General features: G+C 59.7%; 4 protein-coding genes across 4 annotated transcripts; 2 read left to right on the top strand and 2 right to left on the bottom strand.

Annotated features, from left to right (window-relative positions):
• Window positions 1-1,202: 1,202 nt before the first annotated feature.
• On the bottom strand, window positions 1,203-3,829 carry BESB_083180 (putative calcium binding protein precursor; the record flags this gene model as incomplete). Its single annotated transcript, XM_029366668.1, has 5 exons — window positions 1,203-1,445; window positions 1,789-1,892; window positions 2,390-2,450; window positions 2,748-2,882; window positions 3,293-3,829. 5 exons carry the CDS (start codon window positions 3,827-3,829, stop codon window positions 1,203-1,205), a joined length of 1,080 nt encoding a protein of 359 aa, XP_029217128.1.
• Window positions 3,830-6,345: 2,516 nt separating this feature from the next.
• BESB_083170 (uncharacterized protein) lies at window positions 6,346-7,836 on the bottom strand (the record flags this gene model as incomplete). The annotated part of the gene is made up of 1 exon (XM_029366667.1): window positions 6,346-7,836. One exon carries the CDS (start codon window positions 7,834-7,836, stop codon window positions 6,346-6,348), a length of 1,491 nt encoding a protein of 496 aa, XP_029217127.1.
• A 3,335-nt stretch (window positions 7,837-11,171) lies between these two features.
• Window positions 11,172-16,744, top strand: BESB_083160 (tetratricopeptide repeat-containing protein; the record flags this gene model as incomplete). Its single annotated transcript, XM_029366666.1, has 9 exons — window positions 11,172-11,339; window positions 11,918-11,963; window positions 12,107-12,228; window positions 12,730-12,782; window positions 13,162-13,231; window positions 13,405-13,551; window positions 13,954-14,043; window positions 14,397-14,471; window positions 14,879-16,744. The coding sequence occupies 9 exons, from the start codon at window positions 11,172-11,174 to the stop codon at window positions 16,742-16,744; spliced, it is 2,637 nt and encodes an 878-aa protein (XP_029217126.1).
• Window positions 16,745-19,706: 2,962 nt separating this feature from the next.
• Window positions 19,707-21,175, top strand: BESB_083150 (uncharacterized protein; the record flags this gene model as incomplete). Its single annotated transcript, XM_029366665.1, has 2 exons — window positions 19,707-20,284; window positions 20,824-21,175. The coding sequence occupies 2 exons, from the start codon at window positions 19,707-19,709 to the stop codon at window positions 21,173-21,175; spliced, it is 930 nt and encodes a 309-aa protein (XP_029217125.1).
• Between the last annotated feature and the right edge of the window lie 967 nt (window positions 21,176-22,142).

The raw sequence follows: 22,142 nt of genomic DNA, 5'->3' as shown, positions 1-22,142 counted from the left end.
AAGCATTCTGTATCAGTACTGCTTCCCCTGCTCGCTCGCTAGTGCGCAGAAGAGAAGCAGCTTGCGTGTCGGACAAATGCCCAGCTGAAGCATTCTGTTTCAGTCCTGCTGCTTCCTCGCCTCGCTCCCTATTGCACAGAAGGCCAGCAGCATGCGTTCTGGATTCCCTTCCCTGGACAGCTGCGGCGGACGAGACGCGCAGCCCTGCGACGCGTGCCGCCGAGCGCACCGGTGTATAGTCGGAGTCCCCGCTGCTCACGGCTGCGGCTAAAAGTGCATATCTTTGTGGTGGAGTTCCGCTCACGAAGGCGCTGCGTAGCGCACGTATTGACGGAGGTACCTCGCCCTGCGACAGAGACGCGTCGCCCTCACACGCCCAGGTTTCTTCGGCAAAACTGGGCGACTGGACGCACCGCGAGCCTCGAGGGGGTAGCCCTCTACCCACGGTGCAAATCACGCAGCACTTAGGCGAAGTCGCCCCTGCAACAGGTCCACTGAGGACCCTCTTATTTCGCGGCCACAACCCCCATGCGCCTCCGCGTCCAGACAGCCAAATGCATGCATTCGTGTGCACGAACGCGACTGCGGCGCCCTAGCAACTGAGCCACGCGGAGCGGGCTTTGAACGCGGCTCGCGCGCCGCGCATATCCAGCCGGGAGCCACGCCTCACATAAAAAAACGTGTATACCTCATATACATATGTGTAGATATATATAGGCCGTTCGCTCGGATGGGGTCGTGCCCGTGTGCGGAGAGTCCTGCGTCCGTTAGGGACGCTCGCGCCTCTCCACCCCTGCGCGCCATGGAGTCCTTTGCGCGGAAATGGGTTCGTAGACGCTTTGCCGTAGACTGCGGACGTTCCGCGTTCGCCAAAGTCAACTGCACATCCGCTTCAGACCCCACTTTCGCTCTCAAGAGTCTCGAACAGGTGTCTCCCGCGCCCCGTCTCCCGCGCCTGTGCACGTTCGCAAAGAGTCGCGCGCCGCAGAAAAAACGGCATATATAAACTATATATACGGCCACGTGCGTGTCGGCTCGCAGCCCCAGAGCTTGTACGTGCGGAGCGCCTGCGCCGAGAGCCTGAAGCGCGCGGCTGCTGCCCCTGCATCCCAGACGCCCGCGACAGGCTTGAGCTTGGAGAAAGATCGCACTGAAAAGAGCTGCGCCGAGGCAGCGCCACGAAGCCGAACGACGCGAGGCACCTAGAGCTCGTCGTGTTTGTCCTCAGTCTCCTGAATCTTTGGGACGATAGTTTTGAACGGGAAGTCCAGGCCCTTGTAGTCTTCTGGGAAGCGCAGAACTTCGCCGTTGTCGGTCAACATCGAGACAGCGAAGGCCTCAAAGTCCTTCTCCCACTGCTCCCGGCCGACTTTGCCGTCCTTCAAATCCTTCACAAACTCCTCGAGCAACACGCGGATCTCGTGTGCGTGGGGATCCTTGATAATCTACAGAGCGCAACACGACATCGACGCAGTCCCGCAAGTCTCCACACCGGAAACAAGACGAAGAAGAGAAGCCAGAGACGACGCATGCATGTGGGAGTGTGAGACGCTTGCATGCGGTCGCGGCTGCCGCGGCCCGCAGAGAAAGAAGAGGGACAGCCCTGGGAAGCGAAGAAACCCTTCACATGAACTCAAGCGGAGAAGCCGCCCCATGCGGTCACCCTCCGCAGCAACGAGGGAAAAGACGCCCGCACACGCAAAAGGGAGACCGGAGGCAGCTTTCGTCGCAGAGGCGTCGCTTCCAAGGCAGCACATACACACAGAAGACACCTCGCGCGTTGCTTACTTGCTTCAGCTCCTCCTCATCGATGAACCCGTCAGCGTTCATGTCGTAGCTCCCGAACTCCTTCTGCAGCTCCGCCTTGTCGCTCTCGCTGAGAGCGCCGCTCGCTGCAGAAAAACAAAATAGAGGCTTCCTCTTTGCTCAACCCCGCGCACGGGCTGTGGTGACGGTAACGCAGCCGACGCGAAGGCACACCGCGGCAAAGCGAAGGTGTCTCTCCACTCCCTCTACGAAGGCGCAGGACGGTAGCGAAAAACGATCGCGGAAGAAGGAACCGAAAAACGGACAGCTACCAGTGTCATTCTCAACAAGAGTCCCTCGAGGACAAAAGCAGAAAATCGAAGAAGCGCAGCCAGTTGTTTCGAGTCTCGCGTCCTCTCCCGAGGGCTGTGACTACAAGTCCGGTTTCGAAAAACTCGCAAACTGACGCGGCCATCAAGAGGCGCAGTTTGTCAACTCCTCCGCGACACTCCTCCTCCCCGGCGACGCACTTGATCGCTTTTTTTTCACATTTAAAAAAGTGTTGCTAGTTTGTTGAACCTTTTTATTCAAGAGTTTATTTAATACGACATCCGTATGCTTCCTAGAGTTTCTTCGCGCTTACCGCCTTCCGTGTCGATGAACTCCTTGAGGCTGATCTTTCTGTCTCCGTCCTTGTCTTGAGCCTGTCAAAGGACAGCGGTGCATACTCAGGCAACGCAGCATCAAAAAACAGCCAGCTGGCTGAGAAAGAGAGGGTTCAGGAAGCATTCCGACGCGTACATACGCAGCAGTACTGCAAGTCGATGCAAGCCACCCACACAGGTACCCATTCTGAGGGCACTCAACGAAGAGGACAAAGAAAATCCCCACAAACAACACGCGCTCGTGCGCACGCGCACAGCTGAGAACGAGAGCTCCTATCTGTTCCACAGATATAGGTATATATATGTATAGCATAACTATGTGTAGAGCAAACTTACAGTGAGGATTTCTTCGACTTCGATGCTCATGAGGACTTCATCTTTGCCAGGGTCCATGAGAATCATGATTTCAGTCATATCCAGGAGGCCGTCGCCGTCCTTGTCGACAGCCTTGAACCTCTGCTCCACTTCCTTCTGAAACACAGACACAAAGAATTTGGACGATTGAGCTTCGACGGCAGCCAGGGAGCTGAAGACGCTGCGGCAAAGACCAAAACGAAAAAGGCTGGAAGCGCTAGCGAACCCGCGCGTCCGATAATTTGCTCTCCGATCGTCCTCGCTCCATGTTGCTCTACCCAACCCTTGTTACACAGAAGCCCAACCAACCCTTGCTGCTCAAATGTTCACGGTCATTTCCGCTGAGCCGCGCCCGCGCCCTTCTCCTTGTGATCGCGGTTTCCCTCCTTCCCCCCCTGCTGTCTACGACCTAAATCTCTGCAGTCGCGCGACTCCTTTCTTCCGGCGTCGGCGTGCTTGCGTGTCCGCGGCCTCGCCGACGGACTCGAAAGGAACCTTTTTGCAGGCTGCTTTTTTGTCGCGCCTACCTTGTGTTGCTCCAGTTGCTTCTGGTCCTGGCCGTCGACGTAAGTGGCCTCAAGTTCGGCGAGGGAGACCCGGCCGTCGTTGTCTTTGTCGATGGCTTGGAACTCCATGCGCACCTGGTGGTGATGCATCGCGTTCTTCAGCTTGGTGCTCCATGCTCTCGCTTCTTCCGTGTCGATTTCGTTGTCTTTGTTGGCGTCGATCATGTCGAAGAGGGCGAGCATGCGCTCCTTGATGTCCTTCAAATCCATTTGCATCAGCTCCGCGAGCTTCTCTCCCGACAACTTGGGCGGCGCGGCGGCCGCACCAAGCGCGGACCAAGCAGACACAGCTGATGCCTGGGAGGAGAAAGACGAGGCGGACGGCGAAGAAAGGAGACTGAGGAGAAAGTCGCAGGAGAAAGCCGCGAGAAGGGCGAACGAGGTCTTCTTGCCCAAGGCGCTGCCCCTGGACGAAAAGGAGGGCGTGAAACCGGCCTTTGGCGCAGACGAAGCCATGGTGTCGAGGTCCCTGGGGAAAGCCGGGCGGGAAACGCACATGCGGAAACTGAAAGACGCGAAGAAGCGGGGGAAACTGCGGCAACGCCCTGAAAAACGAGTGGCTAGAAACGAAGAGACAGCGACAACAAGGTCTTCCGCCGTTCAGTTTCGCAAACACAAAGAAACACAGTACCGTGGTGTGCTCCAGCGACCGGGAACGAAAACAGTTGAGAGCGCAGCAGCGTACAGACACTGGAGAAAACCTTCGACACAACGAGGAGGCTGAACGAAAATAGACAGGAATGCTCCCGCACGAAAAAACCACGCTCTTCCGACGCGCACGAAAAACACGCTCTTTCGACGCGCGCGAGCAGCGCAGGCGACAGGGGACGGGGGAGGGGATGGGAGAAGACGACGAAACAACCAAAAACGCTGCCCGTCTCTGTACGTCACGCGCGCGCGTCGCCGTCTCCCCTCGCAGTCCAACGCGCCTCTCCCACGCGGGACGAGGGCGAGCGCCTCGAGCGTGTCAGCCGTCATCCCGAGTTCCGTCCGGCGAAAACGACGTGAAGAGCTGCCGTGGAACGCTACAAAGTCAAACGGCTTCCGTTCCGGCGCATTCATGCCTTTTTTGTTACTGATGCATTCTTAGACGCAGACGCGGCTGTCTGCAGATGTGCTCACGGGGGAACAGGCCGAGGTGGTAGTGTCTGTGGGCTCTCCGCGGGCATCGAGAATCGAGGGGACGTGTCTTCGGCTGACACAGCCAGCAGGCAGCATTTCTTTTGCCCGAGATCTGCAGAGGAAAGAACGCGCCACGCTCGCCCCTACAAAGGAACAGGAAGCCGACGGCTGCCTCATGTTTGCAGTGTCGCATCCGGAACTCACCTCTCTTTCTCCTTCATTGCAGGAGAGAGACACCCGTCTCTACCGCTGATGAGGCCAAGCGGCGCACGGGCGATGATCCAGCGGTCTTCTCCCAACTAACTAGGAAACTCAAGAAGGCTAGAGGCTCTCCGTTGCAAGTGTGCGCAACGAATGTGGCTCAAGGACGCATTGGTATTGCTCGTGTAGCTGGAAGCTGACTCTCGCACACACCCAAGACGACGAGGGCAAAACGGGAGGCTGAAGTCAGCGCAACGAGACGACAGGCGAGCCTCGAGGCACACCCTGTCGCGTCTTGTTGGCTAAGACCGCGTAGAATTTTCAACAGCCTCTGTGCACGCTGTGATGAGATGCATTCTACGCCCAATAGACCCCTTACACACCGCCAGCCGCGGGGGAATCGCTCTGTCTTTACGGCACGAGCGCAACATGATCCCATACATATATACATGATCTCTCATACAGGCGTATTATATATACATATACGGTTTCGCATACAGGCGTATCTGTGTTTCACTGTGTAGTGAGGGGTGCGCTAGCAGCGCACTTCACTGCACTTCTCTCAGGTACCTGCAGGCGTACATACGCACGCCCGATCCTTCCGCGTGAATCCGAGTTTGTTGGATACATTCATAAAGGAACCCATGCTGGCAGGGTTTAGGGTTCACCCCACCCCCCCACACCCCTCCCCGCGCTGTCTCCGAGTTTGATGAGGTGCGCCACGGCCAGCTTTCTCGAACTCAGATTCCAAAACACTAACTAAATATGAAATTTATAATGAAAAATCGATCTCCTTTATAGTAGTGTTGTTTAGTTGAAAAACTCTCACCACGCATGCCCCGCTACGAGCGCTACCTTTGTTTAAAGTTTTCTTTATCTCTAAAAACCGAATATATACGTTTCTGAATTTAAGTAGAAGAAAATGTGCGGCCTCCACCCTTCGTGTACGGCTAGCGTGAGCAGCGCACATATCAGTATATAAATATATATAAACACATATATATATATTTTTATCGAGAACCAGTGTAGGCGCTGCGTTGCCTGCGACGCAGGAGGCATGCCGCCTCCGCGACAGAGGATCCTGTACCTTGAAAAGAGACAGGTATTTGACATCGTAGTCTCTCGCATCACTTGCTAGGCGGTGTTTTTGACGTGTGCAGGGACAAGACTTCCACAGCGGACATCTCTGGCTCTTCGCCTCTCTACTGGCTGCTCCAAGTGATCGTCTTTGCTTAATTTCTGAGCACGTTTCCTCCCACGCCAGCCCTTTCTTATCCTCTTTCTCACGGAACCTCCGCCCCTGTGCTCAAGCGAGGCGACGACCTCCACACAGCCTTTTCACCGTTCGGCAGCGCCAGCGCCTCGGCAGCTGAGACGCCTCTGCGCTCGGCAGAGCGCCGCGTTCACGGTTTCTTCCTGTGCGCTTTGAGTCGATTCCCCCGAAGACTGCCACCTGCCTCGCCGCTCCTGTCCTCCTCCACCCTACTTCTTCCAACTGCCTGCTGATCGCCGGCGCCTTTGAGCGCTCGGCACATTCGCGGGCGCCGCAGGCCCCTCAGGCGTCGATGTGCCTTCAATGGTCACGTCGGAATCGCTGTCCGTGTTGTCCTCTACGCCTGAGCCTGGCGCCCGCAGGGCTGCAGACGCCTCTCTGTTTTCCACGGGGTTGTTTTCAGGGAGGTTTTCTGGTGTCAGCTCGTGTCGCGAGCTTCCGTCGAAAGGCGAAAAGGCTCGTTGGAGCTCCTCAGCGTCCGCCATTCCGGCCTCCGAGTCTGCGGGGACCCTGGGCTCTCTGCGACTGGCTGGGCACTTCCCGCCGCCGCAGGCAGTGCCTCTGCTTCTTTGAGCAGCTCAGCAGACGCGCTGGCACTCGCCGCGAGCTCAGGAGGCGATCCCGCCTGCTGGGGACGCCACAGGGAAGGAGACGACGTCGCAAGAGGGGAAGAACAAGAGAGCGGAGGCGAGTAAGAGCGGGGGGGAGCAGCCGCAGATGCAGGCTCGGAGGGAGCAGGCGGCGATGCTACCGACGCGGGGGAGACAGCCTGCGAGCGACCCTGCCTCTCTGCGCCCGGCGAGGCTGCGACAGACGCGAGAGAGGACTCAGCCGACAATGTCGACGGAGAAGAGGACGCGGAGGCGGCAGGCGCTCCCCCCTGAGGTCCCTTTCTCCGGGGTAGGGCGTTCGCAGGCCCGCTGTTTGCGTCGTAGTGCAGCTGACTGAGGAGGAAGTCGAGGAGAGCGCGCGCGTAGAATCGCTGCGCGTCGCCCAACGAGATCCAGTGAATGTCGGCTCGCTCAACCAGGCCCCACGTGACGAGTCTTGGAGGCGGAGGAACGCAGGAAGTCGATAGCAGACCGCGCGGAGCGACTGGGCACGAGGCCCAGACGGAGGCGGGAGAAGGGGGACCTGCGGGGTGGACGGGGGGGTCACCGGGCGCGGCGTCTGCTGAGTTGACGTGTTTGGCGGCGAGGGCGTCGTCCGCGACGAGGTGAGGCGCGGCCGTGGCTGCGCGTCTCAGCTTCCGCCTCTTCGGCGGCCTGCCGCGTCGCCTGTGCGCGGCTGTCTCGGGGTTGAAGAGACCCGGCTCTCCGTCGTCGCTGCCCACGGCGGGGGGGCCTGGGAACGTCGGCGCGAGGATAGCGTGTCCCCGCTGCAGAGCGACTTTCGTGGAGTCGCACAACCCCACAACGTGGTCGCTGCGAGTCGCGCAGTAGACGAGAGAAGTCACGCAGGCGTGCTCAGGCAGAACTGGCACCGGAAGCGCCTCAAGAGGAGGCACGCGCGACGCCGACGAGCGCGGAGCCGCATCCTCTGAGAGATTCCTAGCCACGGACGCGGACAGAGAGCCGGAGGACGGAGAGGAGGGTGGCCCCGAAGACATCCGCGACGTCGAGGCGGCGAGCGGACTCCTCGCGGGGCGACCGGGGAGCGCCGGAGGGCCGGTCGGGCGAGGCGCTGGCCTCGACGCTCGAGCGAGGACGGCGGGAGGCAGATGAGACTGCCGCAGACCGAGGGACGACGGCGACGCCTGCGACGAGAACCTTTCCTCCACGGAAGACACGACGCGCTCGCGCTTGCAGGCTCCGCCCTCCCCGCCGCCGCCTGCCTCCGCGTGCAGCTCCAAACTCCCAGAGGAAGAGAAGGACCGGGCGGCGGCAGCGGCGGCGCACTCCCTTCTCATGGCGCTCCTCCCGGCTTGCTCAGCGACGCGAGAGCGAGCACCTGCTCTCGCTAGCGGCTGCAGGCGACACACAGGCGCCCGCAGGGGACCCCCCTCGCCCAGCTAGCTGAGAGGGAGCGGAGGAGCGGAGACTGCCGCGAGCGCATCGGCGGAGGCACTCGCCTGTCCTTCGTGAAACGGTCAGCGCCGAAAGATGCACGCGAGAGGGCGAACGGGAGGGTCTTTCAGAGGACGCGCGCGGCGTCCGCATCCAGAGGCAGCCGCGCCAGCGGGCGACAGGCCCCATGCATCTCGACCCCGGGGGCAGGAGGCCCGGGCCTCCGCGGCGTAAGCCCGCTCCGTCCAGGCAGTCCAACAGAGAGGACAGGAGACGTTGAGGCAGGAGGAGAGAACAAGAACTAGTTGGAGAAGGGACGAAAAACCGAAAAACAGACACCCCTTCTCAGGGACCATCCACTGGCTGCCGAGTTCCGGAAAGCAGGAGGCGTGTGGGACATCCGCGGCAAAACCAACGCCGAGGAGAGAACGACTTTCGACAGCACGGGCGCAGGCGTCTGCCGCGCGCTCAGCCTCTCAGACCACAATCCATGCGGAGAGACGCTCACGCGTCGGCGCCAAGAGGCGAAAAGCAAGAGAAAAGACTGTGGGGCGGCGGGGGATACCAGGAAGGCGAGACGACGGGAACAACAGAGAGAAGCGAACTTCCAACTGCGAAGGGAAGAAGAGGAAGCCTCGACGGCTGCGATTGGCTCGACAGGGCCCCAGAGGAGCTCAGAACAAGAGAAATCGATGAGGCCCTTTGAGGGACTGCATAATGCGGGAGCGAGTCCCGTGCTTGAAGGAGCGCGAATGAGAAAGAGAGAAAGGGGAAGTCCCGCGCGGTCTTTCCCTCCGGGAAGCGCGGCAGAAGATGCTGGGGCCCCATGCGACGGCGCCGGAAGAAAAAATGCGCAGCTGTCTGTTTCTCTGCGGCCTCGACGAGAGGAAAGGGCTCGATTCTCAAATGGAGACGAGATCCACTCGACGCGAACGGGCTATGGCGGCTCTTCGCCGCCGAACTGACGAAAGAAAAGGAAAGCAGGGAGAACGAAAACGAGGAAGGTGCTTGGAAGACTCGGGGGCCAGGCAGACCTGCGGACATCAGAGGGAAGTTCAAATCCTGAAGCGCACTCCACGCATGCGGGTGACGATGAGGAGATCTAGTGGCGAACAAGAGAAAACTGTTGGAGGCAGGACGTGGCGGACCAACGGGAGCAGAACGGCCTCGCTGAGAGCTGCGTCGCACGACCGTCGGGAGCAGCGAAGGAGAAGGATTTCAGAGGAAGACTGTGCTGTTTTTCAGGTCCACAGAGACAAAACGCTGCACAGAGAGCCGCGTCGATGCACGGCGAAGACGAAGCAGCGGCGGCAGATGTGTAGGCACGGTTTGTGGACGCTGGAGCAGTAAGGAGGCACCAAGAAGGGCGACGGGCGCGGGACCGAAACCAGAGAGGTGGGGTCAGACTTTCACAATCATGTTGGAGGAACTGCTTTGAAGAGCCGGCAGCCACTGCTCGTCCCGGCCGGAGGGTGCGCTGTGCGCATCTCGAGCAAAGATGTGCCGCAGACCAGCGCGATCGATGAACGTAGATCGTTGCAGGAGGTGCTGTGAGCCGACGGATTCCGAAGGAAACCCGCCTGGATCGACGATGCAACTCCTGTGGCATCCTCTTCTTGGCGGATTAGAGAAAGAAGGACACAGAGAGGAGCGCGCGAGCGGAAGCAAGCGCCCTGATGCAGACTCCTGACACATGCCCATTCAGCGTGAGCAGCGCAGATGCCATGGCGTGGAACTGAATGCCTTCCGATGCCAGGGCGAAGCAGCAAGCGTGGTCTCTCCTTGAATCATCGACAGAGGCGCCCTCTACGAGCGGCTGAGGACAGACAGGCTCCAGTTTTTTTTCAGTGTTTCCGTCCGAGTGCAGTCGCGTGCGCGTGGCTGCGTGGCAGTGGACGCTGCCGCGCTCCTGACGTGTGCAAACTGCAACGGCAAGGGGAAAAGGGATGTCTTCTTTTTCGCGAGCGAACTGATCAGCATGCGCGTCTGTCGCCGTTGTCTTGAGGAGCTCTTGTGAACAGCATCCGCTTCTCGCGAGATGCCGGTTTTCCTCCATTTTTAGTCCCCGCTTTCGTTTTCCGGGGTCACACGATTCGGAGTGTCTGGTGAGACACCGCAGCGAGCGCGACTCCTGTCTCGAAAAGGTTGCCCTCCCCTAGGTGCCTTGCTGGGTGCTCGCTGGTCTTCGCTCGTTTCACTCGCTTCTTTCGCTAGTGATGTCCTTCTGTAGCCTCCCTCCTTGATATGGAGAACTAGCTCTGTCTGTTCTTGGCTTTTTCGCCGGAGAGAGCCGCAGACCCAGTGGACAGGTGCTGCGTGCGCGTGCTGTGGAACTCGTTCCAAACTTTAGCCCTTGTTACATGTTTCGGCCGCTAGTCTATGCGCTGACGGCTTTGAAGGCCATTCGGCTCCTTCAACTGTTCACGTGAAGCCGCTTTCGCATATTTCTCACTGCGCGCATGCGGCTGGCTGCAGTGGTACACCTGCACTGCGCCCTGAAGCCGCTCTCGATTTGTTTGGCACGGTCCTTCGTGACTCGTGAAGTGTATTCCCCCTGTTTTTCCGGCGAGTGACGCGATGCCTGATCCGCCTTGTGCAGGGGGGACGTCCCTTCGCCGCGCCTTCGCGACAGCGTCCTTGTCCTGGCAATCAGCCGTGTAAGTTTGAGAGGCGCTTCTTTGAACGAATCTCGTCTGCGACACGCTTTCCAAGCGCCCGGTCTCCCCAGAGCGTAGGCGAGAGCAAAGGAGTCTTTTTTCTGCCTAGCGGAAAAACACAGGTGATCCCGCCGGAAGGAAAGAAGCGCCGCCTCTCGGCCGACGCCACCTTGTGAGGGGAAACTTCGGTGCGACAAGAATGAACTCTTGCTCCCCTTTGCAGCGTCGGATGCCCTGAGAGACCTAGGGATTGGCAAGGCCGGGATCTCAAGAACGGCGGAGAGCAGCAGGAAGCTGCCGTTTCGGATGTTTCCGTCGTGGCCATACGCATTATCATCGTCTCACTATTGGCACTTTTCTTGATCAAACGGAGAGCCGCAGCGAAAAAAACGTCTTCTCAAACTCTTGCCTGCGCTTCGGCTCTTTTTCCCTCCTTCCTGGCGTCTGCTGCTGTCTTGTGTTTGTCCTCTTGCCTCACGCTTTGTTGGCGCCGCAACCCGGCAGCCGGTCACGTCTCCGGTGCCGCGGAGTGTTTCTTTTTGTGACCTTCCATCCCGCTTTTTCATCAAGTCTGCGGAACGATGAAGAAGGAAAGAGGCCAGACGCGGAGCTCCGAAAAGGCGCTTAGCTTCGCGCGGCGCTTCCTCGACGATGAGCTTGAACGAAAAAGGCTTCAGGCGGAGATCAACGCAGCCGAAGAGGAGCCTGTGGGCCTCTCCGCCTCCAACCGACACGAAACGAGCGCAGAGGTGCGTGGCTGGAGCTGCCAGGAGACGTTGGTGTCTTTGCAGTAGCGATAATTGTGTGGAAAAGCAGGGCTCGGCCTCGCGGTGTCGTCGCTGTTCCCTCTCTGCTTCGGCGGGGCTGCGTGTGTCTGTCTTCTGCAGTCAGATTTGTACAAGTATATATATATATATATATATATATATAGTGCAGCCGTGATCCGCTATGCGCAGAGGCACTCACCCACGCTTGCATGATTAGTTGCCGAAGTATCCTTAGAGAGAACAAAGAGGAACCATGATGTGTCCCCCGGAGGCGTTTTGGGGTCCACCGACGCGGCGAACGGAGGCGCTGCTACGCGCGTTCCAGCCTGTGAGACTTCAGCTCGCAGAGGGTGGGGAAGGCGCCGCTTCGCCTGTGGATGTCTTGTGTATGAGCATAGTCAAGAGCACACATATTCACAGATCTTGAGATATGCGGATGCACGTCTAGGCGCAGAGACATCGCGTGAATTCAGCTTGCGCTTCAAATACCTCTTCGAGCTATATATCGCCTATCGCTCTTTCTCCTGCATGTGGAATCGCGGTTTCTTTCATGTTTGCAGGCCGCCAAGTCATCACCGCTCCAGGTGATGAGCAACACTGACTACGGTAAGTCGCCTGCTATCATGCCTTCAAGACTAGTAGATGCGACTTTGCATGCGCGTCGTGCGGATACGTGTGTGCAGATGCGGCACGCGCTGGCGTCTGTTTTTTACCATCTTTGTTTCGCGTGGGGCGTCTCTGCGCTGCAGGCAAATACGAGCGGCTAAGCAAGAAGCTGGACGAAGAAGAGGAGAGGCGGCGAAGGCAGGAGGAAGCGCAAGCGGCGGCAGCGAGGGAGATGATGCAGGGCTGCTCACACGACCACTCCAAGGTGAGAAATTGGCGTTCTTTGTCGTTCACGCGACAAAGAGGAGGCTTCAGAGGAGAGACATTTCCTCACTCAGAAAGGGCTGGACTATGTTGCTGATCGTTGTCGCAGAAAAAGGAGGCGCGCGGATCGTGGCGCGCCTCCGCCGTGTACACGCTCTCGCAGGCGAATTTTTTAAAAAAGTTTTTTCCCGACAAGCCGCTCGACTACGAAGCGGCTGTGTCGTTCCTGCGACCGGATCCCTTGCATATGCTAATTGCTTCTTTTGCGCGAATAGGCGCTTCCAGACTCGAACCAGCCGCGCCGATTCTTCAAGCGCAAACAGAGGACGTTATGTGCACAGTGCATACAACGGCAGTCTGCATCTCTCTGTCTGCCTCGCTATATCTATTTCTATCTATATGAGGACCTACATTTGTGTGTCTGTCTGTCTATACCTATCTGTGTTCATCTATTTGCTGGTAACCGAGTAGGCCTCTGTGTGCGCTTCTCTTTTTTCCGCAGGAGCGGCAAATCTACGAGAAGCCCACGGGAGAGAAGATCGTCGCGGCGGATCGGTGAGGCGACGAACACTCTCCTTTGCGCTCGACTTTCATGTTATTTGCCGCAGAGGAGCGCCTGCCTACCTGCGTGTGTTTCTCCTCGTGGGGCTGACCAGAAAGGGGACCCTCGCCTCCTGTTCTCAGGCTCTGCGCCGCCCTCCTCGTTTCGCGGGTTTTCGCTCGTGGAAACCGGGGTTTTCTATTTTCCGCGTTGAGGACGACGCGGCCAGCTCTCTCTGAACGTGGAGATTTCTCTTTGTTGTCGTCCCTCGTTGTGGCGCCGTCTCGAGAGACACCTGCAGGTCGGCGCCTCTTTTGCTGTTTCGTCTCGTTTTCTGTATCCGCTCTTTTGCGCGCGCACTCTGAATCCATTCCTTTGCTGGTGGTCTTTCAGATTCCGGCAAGAAGGAAACGCGGCGTTCAGGGAGAAGAATTACGGCCTCGCCGCTGTCAACTATCGTAAGGTACGTGTTCCTTACCTGGCGGCTGCCCCCCCTCCCGAGCCGAGCCTCACCTGTCAAACACGCGCGGTTACTCGCGGTTTCGCATCTCCGTCTGTCACGCGCGAATCTGGAAACCTGCTTACATATCTTTTACAGCATTTCTGGAGATGTCTGCGTTTTTGGCTTCCCCTCAGGCGCTGCTGCAGTTCGACTACACGTTTCCTGACACGGACGAAGAGCAGAAGCGGATGGACTCAGTGAAGCTGCCTTGCCATCTCAACCTCGCGGCGTGCAAACTTCAACAGCAGGACTTCGACGAGGTCTACATCCAGTGCCGCCTTGTGAGCGCGAGTTCAAGGGGCACTCAAGTGCCTCGGCGAGAAAAGCTGCCTCTTCTCGCAGTTTTCTGCCTTCCGCAGGCTCACCTCGCATGGGCGCGGGCGCGGAGTTTTCAGAAGCATGGGCACCTAGACGAGCCACTGGCGCGCGGAAGTATGCAGACGCGTGGAGGTTTCCGCGCGCGTGAGAAGTGCACAGAGCTGGCCTGCCGAGTGTACCGGGCGGCCGCCTTTGCTTTCAACGTCTCCGTTGTTTCTCTTTGTCTGTTTTCTTTCCGCACTGGTTCTCTGGAGTGCCTTCTTCCTCTGAGGCGCAGGCCGCTTTCGTCGCGCGTGTTTCGTCTCAGGCAGGGCGCCTTTATGCCATTTTGATAGCTTTTTTGAGACGTGTTTTGCTGCCTTTAGGCTCTCGAGATGGATCCCACCAACGTCAAGGCTCACTACCGTCGCGGCCTGGCGTATTTGCAGCAGGATCACTTCGTCGAGGCGAAGGAAGTGAGGCTGCTGTTGGGTGGCTCCAGCCGCACAAGCTCGCGAGGCAGCGGGAACAAAGTCTCGGGTCTTCTGGGAAGCAGAGGAGACTCGTCTACGCTTCATCTGCGCACGCAGCGCTTCGCGCAGACACTTGCGACGTTGCAAGGCAGACGAAAACATACATTTTCACAACGCTTCACTATTGGAGTCAGCTCAGGGGAAGGAGACGGGCAGGAGCCTGAAGCCCCGTGAAACTGAGTCGAACGACAAACGCTGTCGCAGACACGCGCAGATGATATGTCTCTACTTGTCTGGGTTCCCAGCGTCAGGGGCGCCTGCAGATATCTGCGTGTGTGTCTGTTTTTTCCCTGCAGGATCTGATGAAGGCCCACGAGCAGGAGCCAGGCAACCGAGAAGTGCGAGACGCCTTGCTGCTTCTCCGCGAAAAGGTACGCCGCGCTGCGATATCTCTCTCTTCCGCCCGTTCGGCGAGGGGCTCAGATCCTGGCTCGGCGCGTTCGGCCGCCTTCCGCGTTTTTCCAGCTGCAAACGCTCTCGCGTGGACACCTCGCGACGCCCCGGGAGCCGATCAGCAGACTGCCGTGTATGTTAGGCAGGCCGCTGAAGATCGAAGTTTTTCTCTCTGCTGCGCAGCAGCTCAGAGCCCCCCCCCCCCCCCCAGCGAGCCCGCTACCGCGCCATGCCTCGTTCATTCGACGTCGTCTCCGCGGCGGGGCTGGGATTTCCATGTCCTTTGACTCGCGGGACTCGCATTTTGCGTATATCTAGCGTTTTGCACACGCGTGCATCGCTTTTATTGACCGAGCCCGTGGCGGTGCCCTTTGTTTTCCTGCAGATTCAGCGCTACAAGCGTCGCTCTGCGAAGACTTACAAAGCCATGCTGCGGAGCGACGAGCGCGAGGAAACGCCTAAGGCAGTCGCGGCGTCTGCTGCGTCGCGCGGAGAGCCCGCAGAGCTCGGTGCAGCCTCCAAGGCCCTGTCCGGAAATCAAGAACACTCGAGGAAAGATTCTGCCTCGCACACGCCCTGCAGCAGCTGCAAAGCCGCGCCGCGCGACAGAGATGCCGCCGCGCAGGCCGAGGATAGAGCGCCAGAAGAGACGCCCTCTGCACGCTCAGAGGCCTCGCCGGGGCGGAGTCCGAAGCGGAGCGGCTCATCGTGCTGCGCAGCGGACTCCAAAAGCGACGCCGAAGAGATGCCCACGAGGGAAACGTCCCCGCCTCGCGGGCGAGAGGACTCCGGTGCCGACCAGGCTGCGAGGAAGGGTGGCGGCGTACGTACACCGTCTGGCTCCAAGGAAGATCTGAGCATCGGGAAACGCGCCGAGGCGGAGGCCGGGGGTCGGCGAAGCACCGAGCGACATGCGCTGCGCGGCCGGTGCGGAGAGACCCGGCAGGCGACGAAGAGAGGCGTTGCCAGCAGCGGGCCTGCATGGGTTGAGTCGGGGAAGGGGGGCGACATCGCCGAAGAGAGCTGTCTACCCGCGTCTGAGTCTGCAAGCATCGTTCGCGAGACGCGGTCTGCGGGGGGTGCTTCCCGATCGGGCACGCGCTCCAGACCCGGAGAGGCGTTCGAGCGACCGCGGCAGCCTGAGACCCCCCGCGAAGACCTCTGCCGCCTGCAGCGGTCGGTGAGCTTCGAAGTCGCGTCTGTGGAGGAGGCCGACAGGCGAGTGGTGCAGGCGGCGCAGAGGCTGGACGCGCGGGCGCTGCTACAGCAGAAGAAGCAAGTCCACGAGAGGCTACTGCGGCTGCTCAAAGAGAAGCAGCAGACCTTGCGGAAGGCACTGGAGCGGAAGATCGCGGAGGCCGGGGGCGATTCCGACGGGCGCGCCTCTTCGGTCGCGTCCTCTCCCACCGTCTCCTCAGGGCGGAGCTCGAGAGAGGACGCCTTCTCAGACGACGAGCTGTCTCCCGAGGGGGGGAGGGGGGAGGAGTCCTCGCAGCCGGCGTCAATCGCCGAGAGCTTCGGACCCGTCCCGGTTCAGGTGCTGTGCGTGATCGCTAGTGCCTTCCTCGTCGCCTTTGTCGGGTTCCTCATCGCGCTAGCTGGCGGTTTCAGCGGCAGGGCGGGAGCGCGCTCCCGCCCTGCCGAGCCGCCGTTCGCGTCGGAGTCCTTCCGTGCGGACTGCGACGCGGGCCTGTGTGCCCAGGCGGGCGAGTCTGCGCCGAGAGAGGCACGCGCTCGAAGTCCGCCCCCTGAGAGCGGAGAGAAAGACGCCGCGCAGTCTGCACTGGACAGCGTCGCCAACGTCGCAGTCGTCGTGGCGGGCGGGACGACTCTACTCTGCCTTGCTGTCGCCGCGCTGGTGTTCTTCCTCGACTCCAGCCGCGGCGGCGCGAAAGCGGGACGGCGCCAGGGCAGGCGCGGCGCCGGGTCCCCCCGTCGCCGGCCGAACCGCCCGACAGAGAGCGCAGGGCGAGGCAGGGAGCACCAGGACTCCGACTCCGAAGAAGAGGACGCGCGAGAGTGGGGGGGCAGCGGTGCCCTTTTGGATTACCAAGAGGCGTCGGGCAGCGAGGAGAGTGATGCCTTAGAGGCGGCGGGGACGCGCGAATCCGCCGAGTCTGCCCACAGACAACCCGCCGGCCTCCGAGGGCACGTGTCGCCGGGGAATCGCGGCCTCGGCTCGCGAAGGAGAAGCGTCGAGCTCCACGAGGACCCCACCTACGACTCCGTGATGCGCCAGTGGTGCTCGTAGGGGAGCGCGGAGTTGGGCTGTCGGGCGGCGGTCCCCCCTTAGCAGAGACACCGAGGAGTCCGGGCCAACGCGCGGCGAACTGGTGCGCGCCGCTGCGGCGAGGCCGCGCACACAAGGCGCAGAGTGAAGAGTGCCCTCCGCGCAACGCATCGCGGAGCGCGCAGAGAGAGAGACACAGACAGAGAGAAGGAGACAGACGGATGGCTGGGGGACTCTGCCGGAGGCGGGCACTGACTCGCGCGCATGCGCGTGGCTGGCAGCGAACGCACAAAAATGCTGACCGGCCTGTAGGCCCGAGCGAACTGCTCGCGTTTGTGTTCCGTGACAACGAGCTTTTCGTGCACTTTTCTCACATCGTAGTCAATATGCTTACACATCCCCGCCGCTACTCTTCGGGCTGTCACTTGTCCCACGTACACGCACCAAGTTGCGCCAGACGGCTCAGCGTTTACGGGCGATTTGACTCGCGCTTAGATTGCAGCCTCAAACGGCCTGTGAGTAAGCGAAGCCCTTACGCAGTCATCGCGGGGCGGCGATACAGATGCCCGAGTGGGAGGCGTGGCGGCACCAACCCCATGTTTTCTACTCGTCCGTGAAGCGCTGCCGTTCGTGCGGGGCGGACACTTCCCCAGAAAAAGCTGCTAACTCATCGCCTCAGAGATTATCACTCCGTGTACGACGCTACTGATCAGACTAGCAGCTAAGTAGTAGGTTTCTCTCGTCGTTAAGAGGACTGAGAAATCCATACATGACGCCCAGAGGAATGCGTCGGTCTGGGGAGACGCGCTGCCGTCTCTGCTCAGGTCGCCAATTGCTCAGGCTCTCTGCCTGGCCCCACAGCGCGTCGTCTTCACACGAGCTTTTCCGCCCGTTGACGCGGAAGCGCGTGAGAAGGGCGTGCAGGCAACTTGGCGGCAGCAGCAAACTGGCGTAGCCAAAGCACTTGGAGGAGAGTGTGCGGTCTGATGAACACAGCCAGTCAACATATCGCGCGCGAATGCGGAAGTATGCGTGGGCGTGCGCAGCACCACAGTCCTGAGCTGCGCAAGCATCGTGGCGTGAGTCAGTCTCTGCAGCTGAGGCGAGCCGAATTCTCACGGCTCTACGCTGGTGGCGTTCATCCCATGTGGCTGCTGTCGGTAGCGGTACGTCTCCGCTGCGCGCCTGTCGGCCGAACTGAGTTGATGCACGTCACTCAGCATCAAGCAGGCGTCCCCGCGTGGCTCAGAGCTCCAGACCGAAGCGAAGCTCTCTCCCTCCTCTGCGAGAGAACACGCACAGAGGCAAAGGGTGATCCGCGGGCGCCACCGTATCTTGCATTTCGTCGCTCGCGCGAGACGCCGCCGGCCTCAACCGCCAGCATGTTTCAATCGAACCAGTTATCCAACGATATCGTCGGCATTCTGCGAGAGCCACGAGTCCCCGACAACGTGTCTGGTTGCGGAATGCCGGAGCTTAGAACTCGTCGGGCTGCCATCGTGCGTACGGCTTAGTGCGGGTCGCGCTAACACCAAGAGACAGACACCTATAAAGCGGCATTTCAGTGCAGCAAACAACCTGTATTTTTTAGGGGAAACCGTCATGGCCGTGGAGAAGTCAATCGTGACCGGCATGCAGGACTTGCTCGCGTCTCTGTGGCAAATTGGAGTGCCTCAGAAACACCCAGCGGCAATTGTGTCCGCATGCAACTAGCCATGCTTCGCTTCGGCTGTTGCCGGCCCCAAGCAGACATCCGCGGTTTTTTCCGACGGGCGGCCGGTCTCCGGTGAAAAGACGACTTTTTCCACATGTTGCTTCTTCTGTCGAGACACTTTCGGAGTTTCCTTCCTCGATTTTCGACTTGCCAGGAGTGCATCTTTGCGGAGAGGCGGCTCATCGGACTCGCGCGTGCGCGCTTGTCTTGTATCTTGTTGACGCCATAGGAGGAGGAGATGCTAGAGGGCGGCGACTCATCCTGCGGAATGTCCGTCTCTCGGTTCCTTTCCTTCGTCCCTGCATCCGGTGGCTTCCGGAAAGTGAAGATTTTCGTCACTGCTTCATCATCTGAAGGACTTTTGTCCGAAAAGGGGTCTGGAGGAGCCTACGCTGCGAGTGTCTTCTTAGGCGTTAGCTGGTGGCGCCAAACCTTTTGCATAGGCCAACAAAGTCAGCCTTTACAGAATCTGTTCCCAAACAGTCATCTTGCATCAATTTGACTCCTCTCCGCTGGGCGCCTGCTCTTAGTCCTGAGCACACATCCGCAGTTGGAGACCTTGGGGAGTTGTTTTGGCTCTCTTCCTACAACCCTGGAACTGAGTCCGTCGTCTGTGGCGTTCACCTTCGTCCTGAGAGGTGAGTCTGAGGCCGCTGCAGCCGTAAGCAGACGTCTTTGTGTGTGATAACCCTTTCTTAAATTGCGCGTCAATGCCGGTACGCCGCGGTGCAAAGATCGCGACCCTACCATGCTCAGGAGTCCATTCTCGCCGAGCAACTTTGGTCGTCTCTCTCCCCTCGAGTTTCCCCCTTTGAATCCCAGTATGTCTGCGTTTTAAGGGAACAGGCCATTCTCGGCGCCCGTTTCGTTTGTCTGTCATCCGTGCGAGTCAAGCGGAGACTGCCGCACGCTTCTTTGCCTTCTGGCTCTCCCCCCCTGTGGGCTGTTTTAAGGTATACCTACGCCTCCTTTCGCAGCTTTTTCGTCGCCTCTCCCTGTTTGCGGAGGCGCGTGGCTGGAAGCTTTACTAGGGCGCGCCGCGGCGCCGCGAGCGTCGCCATGCTGGGGGGCTGCCCTCAGTTTTTCTGCGGACTTCAGACTCGTCGGATGCCGTGGGCTGTTCCAGCGCCTCTGAAATGCCGCAGCGCAGCGGCCTTTCCCCCTTCACGTGAGTGTTGCAGCGAAAGGCTGAGCGTGGACACGCGTCTCCGCAGCGCAAGGGCGGGAACGGCGCTGAACGGCGCCAAAGCGCCAGAATTTTGACGAGCGATGATCACCCAGACGGGGACTCCCCCGGCGCCCTCCGGGGCGCCGCGCGCGCCTGGAGGGCCGACTTGTTTTTCAGCGGTTTGCGGCTGGATGTTCAAGTCTGAAGGCTGGCTCCGTCTCGCCGTGGGGCTCCAGGCCCTTGTGGGGACTGCGCGACTGCTTACGCCCCGTCCTCTAGTTGCCGTCTCAAATTTTTTTCTCGTGTTCCTCGGGTTCAACGTCACCGCGACGCCCGCCGTCATTCGCCTCTTCTTTCTCTCCTTCTTTGCGCTCATCCTCGGCCTCTCGGATCTCTTTTGGCTGGTGATGAAATTCACGGGGCCCTTCGGGACAGCCTGGCTCGACCCGCAGTACTACTGGCGCCCGCTGTACCCTTCTGTCTACGACCGGCCCTATCTGCTGCCCCCCGCCTCCCAGTCGCCCTACCAGGACAAACCTGAACACGCAGGTCCTGGGAGAAACGAGACGCAGGCAGGCGCTCCGCCGCCTCTGCCGCGCATGTACCCGCCGGAGCGACCGCCCGCTGTCTGGCAAATCTACGTCGAACTCGTCTGCTTCTGCGTCAGCCCTCTGGTCTGGTGAGTTGGGGACAAAGAGGGCAGAGGAGGGAGGGGCGGGGAGGGATGCGGATGATGTTCAGGCAGAAAAAAGCATCTCTTCCTCCTTCATAGCCGCCTTGTAGGTCAGTCGCACAAACCGCGCAGGAGCGTGGGTGGCAGACGGTGATGCGTGGAACCGCTTGCCGACGCCGCTGTGCCTTCCCAGATGAGATTGCAGCTGAGCGTGTCAAGCGGTAGCGACGCGTTCCTTCCGTTTGTTGACCCGAGTATCTCGCCCCCTAGCCACACGCAGTTGATTTCTTCTACAGATATGCTCTGTTTTTTCCGTCTTTCCCCGCTTCTGTGAACTCCTCGGATCCCTCTAGATCTGTTTCGAAGTGCTGAGTCCCTTGCATATGAGGCCTTACAGCTGCCCAGGCGCCGCGTTCCTAGTGCGTTGTCTCTGCTACCCTTGTAGCCATTTTTGTCCAGTGTGCTGTGTGCGTCTTTTGAAAGGCCCTACCGCGACATTTTCCTCGGGAATAACTAGGGTTTTTTGCTTCCTTGTGCGTGTTCAGCCTTTTGACTGCCTGGCTGGCGTGGCGAATCTACAAGCGAAATATCTTGGAGATCCAGGCCACCGAGGTAGCATTTTTCCTGCCTGCGGGAGAGCCCGAATACGGGGCGACGGGAACGTCGCCTTCTCCGGGCCTCTTCACACCGGGGCACCCGACGACTGGCGTCGTCGCGGAGGGCGAAGCTCTTCTGCAGCCCTCTCGCTCAAGCGCCTTCGTCCCCTTCGCCGGCGAAGGTATGCGGCTAGGCGGAGGCGAGAGAGACGACGGATACCGGTGGGGAGACGACGCGAAGAAAGACGCGGCAGAAGGCGCAACCTCAGAGGCCGCGATGAGAAATGACGAAAAAATATGAAGCGGCGCCATGTCGGCAGAGCCTGTGGCGCACTGCTGAGACGAGAATGGTGCTTACAGCGCATCCGCAAAACGGCACCAAAGTCCGCTCAGCAGGCATCTCGAGCTTGACATTCTGATGTAAACCAATGGCGCCATAACTCAAACTGAGGAGAGCTTCAAAGCCAGCGCGGGCAGTGCGGCAACGAAAAGGGCGAATCACAGGAGGTCGATATGGAGCGCGAAAGGGGGGTATTCAAAGAGTCTAGGCACTGGGCCCACGGTGGCAACTCGTTCAGGCATCGGCGTCCCTTGCCGCACACATAGGAGGCCGAGAGCAGGACAGGCCATGCGCCGCGCGCCTGGATTTGCCAGGCGCGCGCCCTCTTTTTAGTTTCGTTTTGTCGCCAGGATAGTAGAACACACTATGTGTAGACTAGGTCAGACACACCTTCGCGGCGGTCTGCGTTCTTTCCTGTAGGCTGCTTAGCAGAGGGGACAAGAGAAAACCTTGTCGGCTAGCATTCTTGACACATGGGATCTCTCCAGCGATCGCGCTTTCTTACGCGAAGGCACCAGTGAGACCCTCCGCACGATTAAAGGGGCGGCGAGACGGGGTATTTCGTGGCTCCTCGGTGAAGTCGCGCCCTTGCGACGCCGAAAAACCAACAGACAACCATTTGAAGTGCGGCTGTCTGTGTTTGAGGTTGTGGAGGACCCTGAGCTCGAGCTGCGCTGACTGAAGCCTGTTCAAAATGTCCAAACGCCCTACCTGGGGGATCCAGAACTTCCTGCTTGTTTTAATTGCATTCCCTTGCCTCCCCTTGCAGCACGCCTGGCGACACAGGCTCTCCCCGGGGCTTTCTTCTGCGTCCCTCTGCGGTTTAGGTTTCTATGTAGCAATAGGAAGCCCTACAAGCTGAACGAAGACAGAGGCCGCTAATCCACTTGCGCCACTAGCCCTGCGCGCTGCTCCCCCTCAAACTTCT

The sequence above is a fragment of the Besnoitia besnoiti genome, chromosome VIII, assembly GCF_002563875.1.
Source record: "Besnoitia besnoiti strain Bb-Ger1 chromosome VIII, whole genome shotgun sequence".
NCBI classification, from domain to species: Eukaryota; Apicomplexa; class Conoidasida; order Eucoccidiorida; family Sarcocystidae; genus Besnoitia; species Besnoitia besnoiti.
This window is presented reverse-complemented; position numbering and strand designations above follow the sequence as displayed.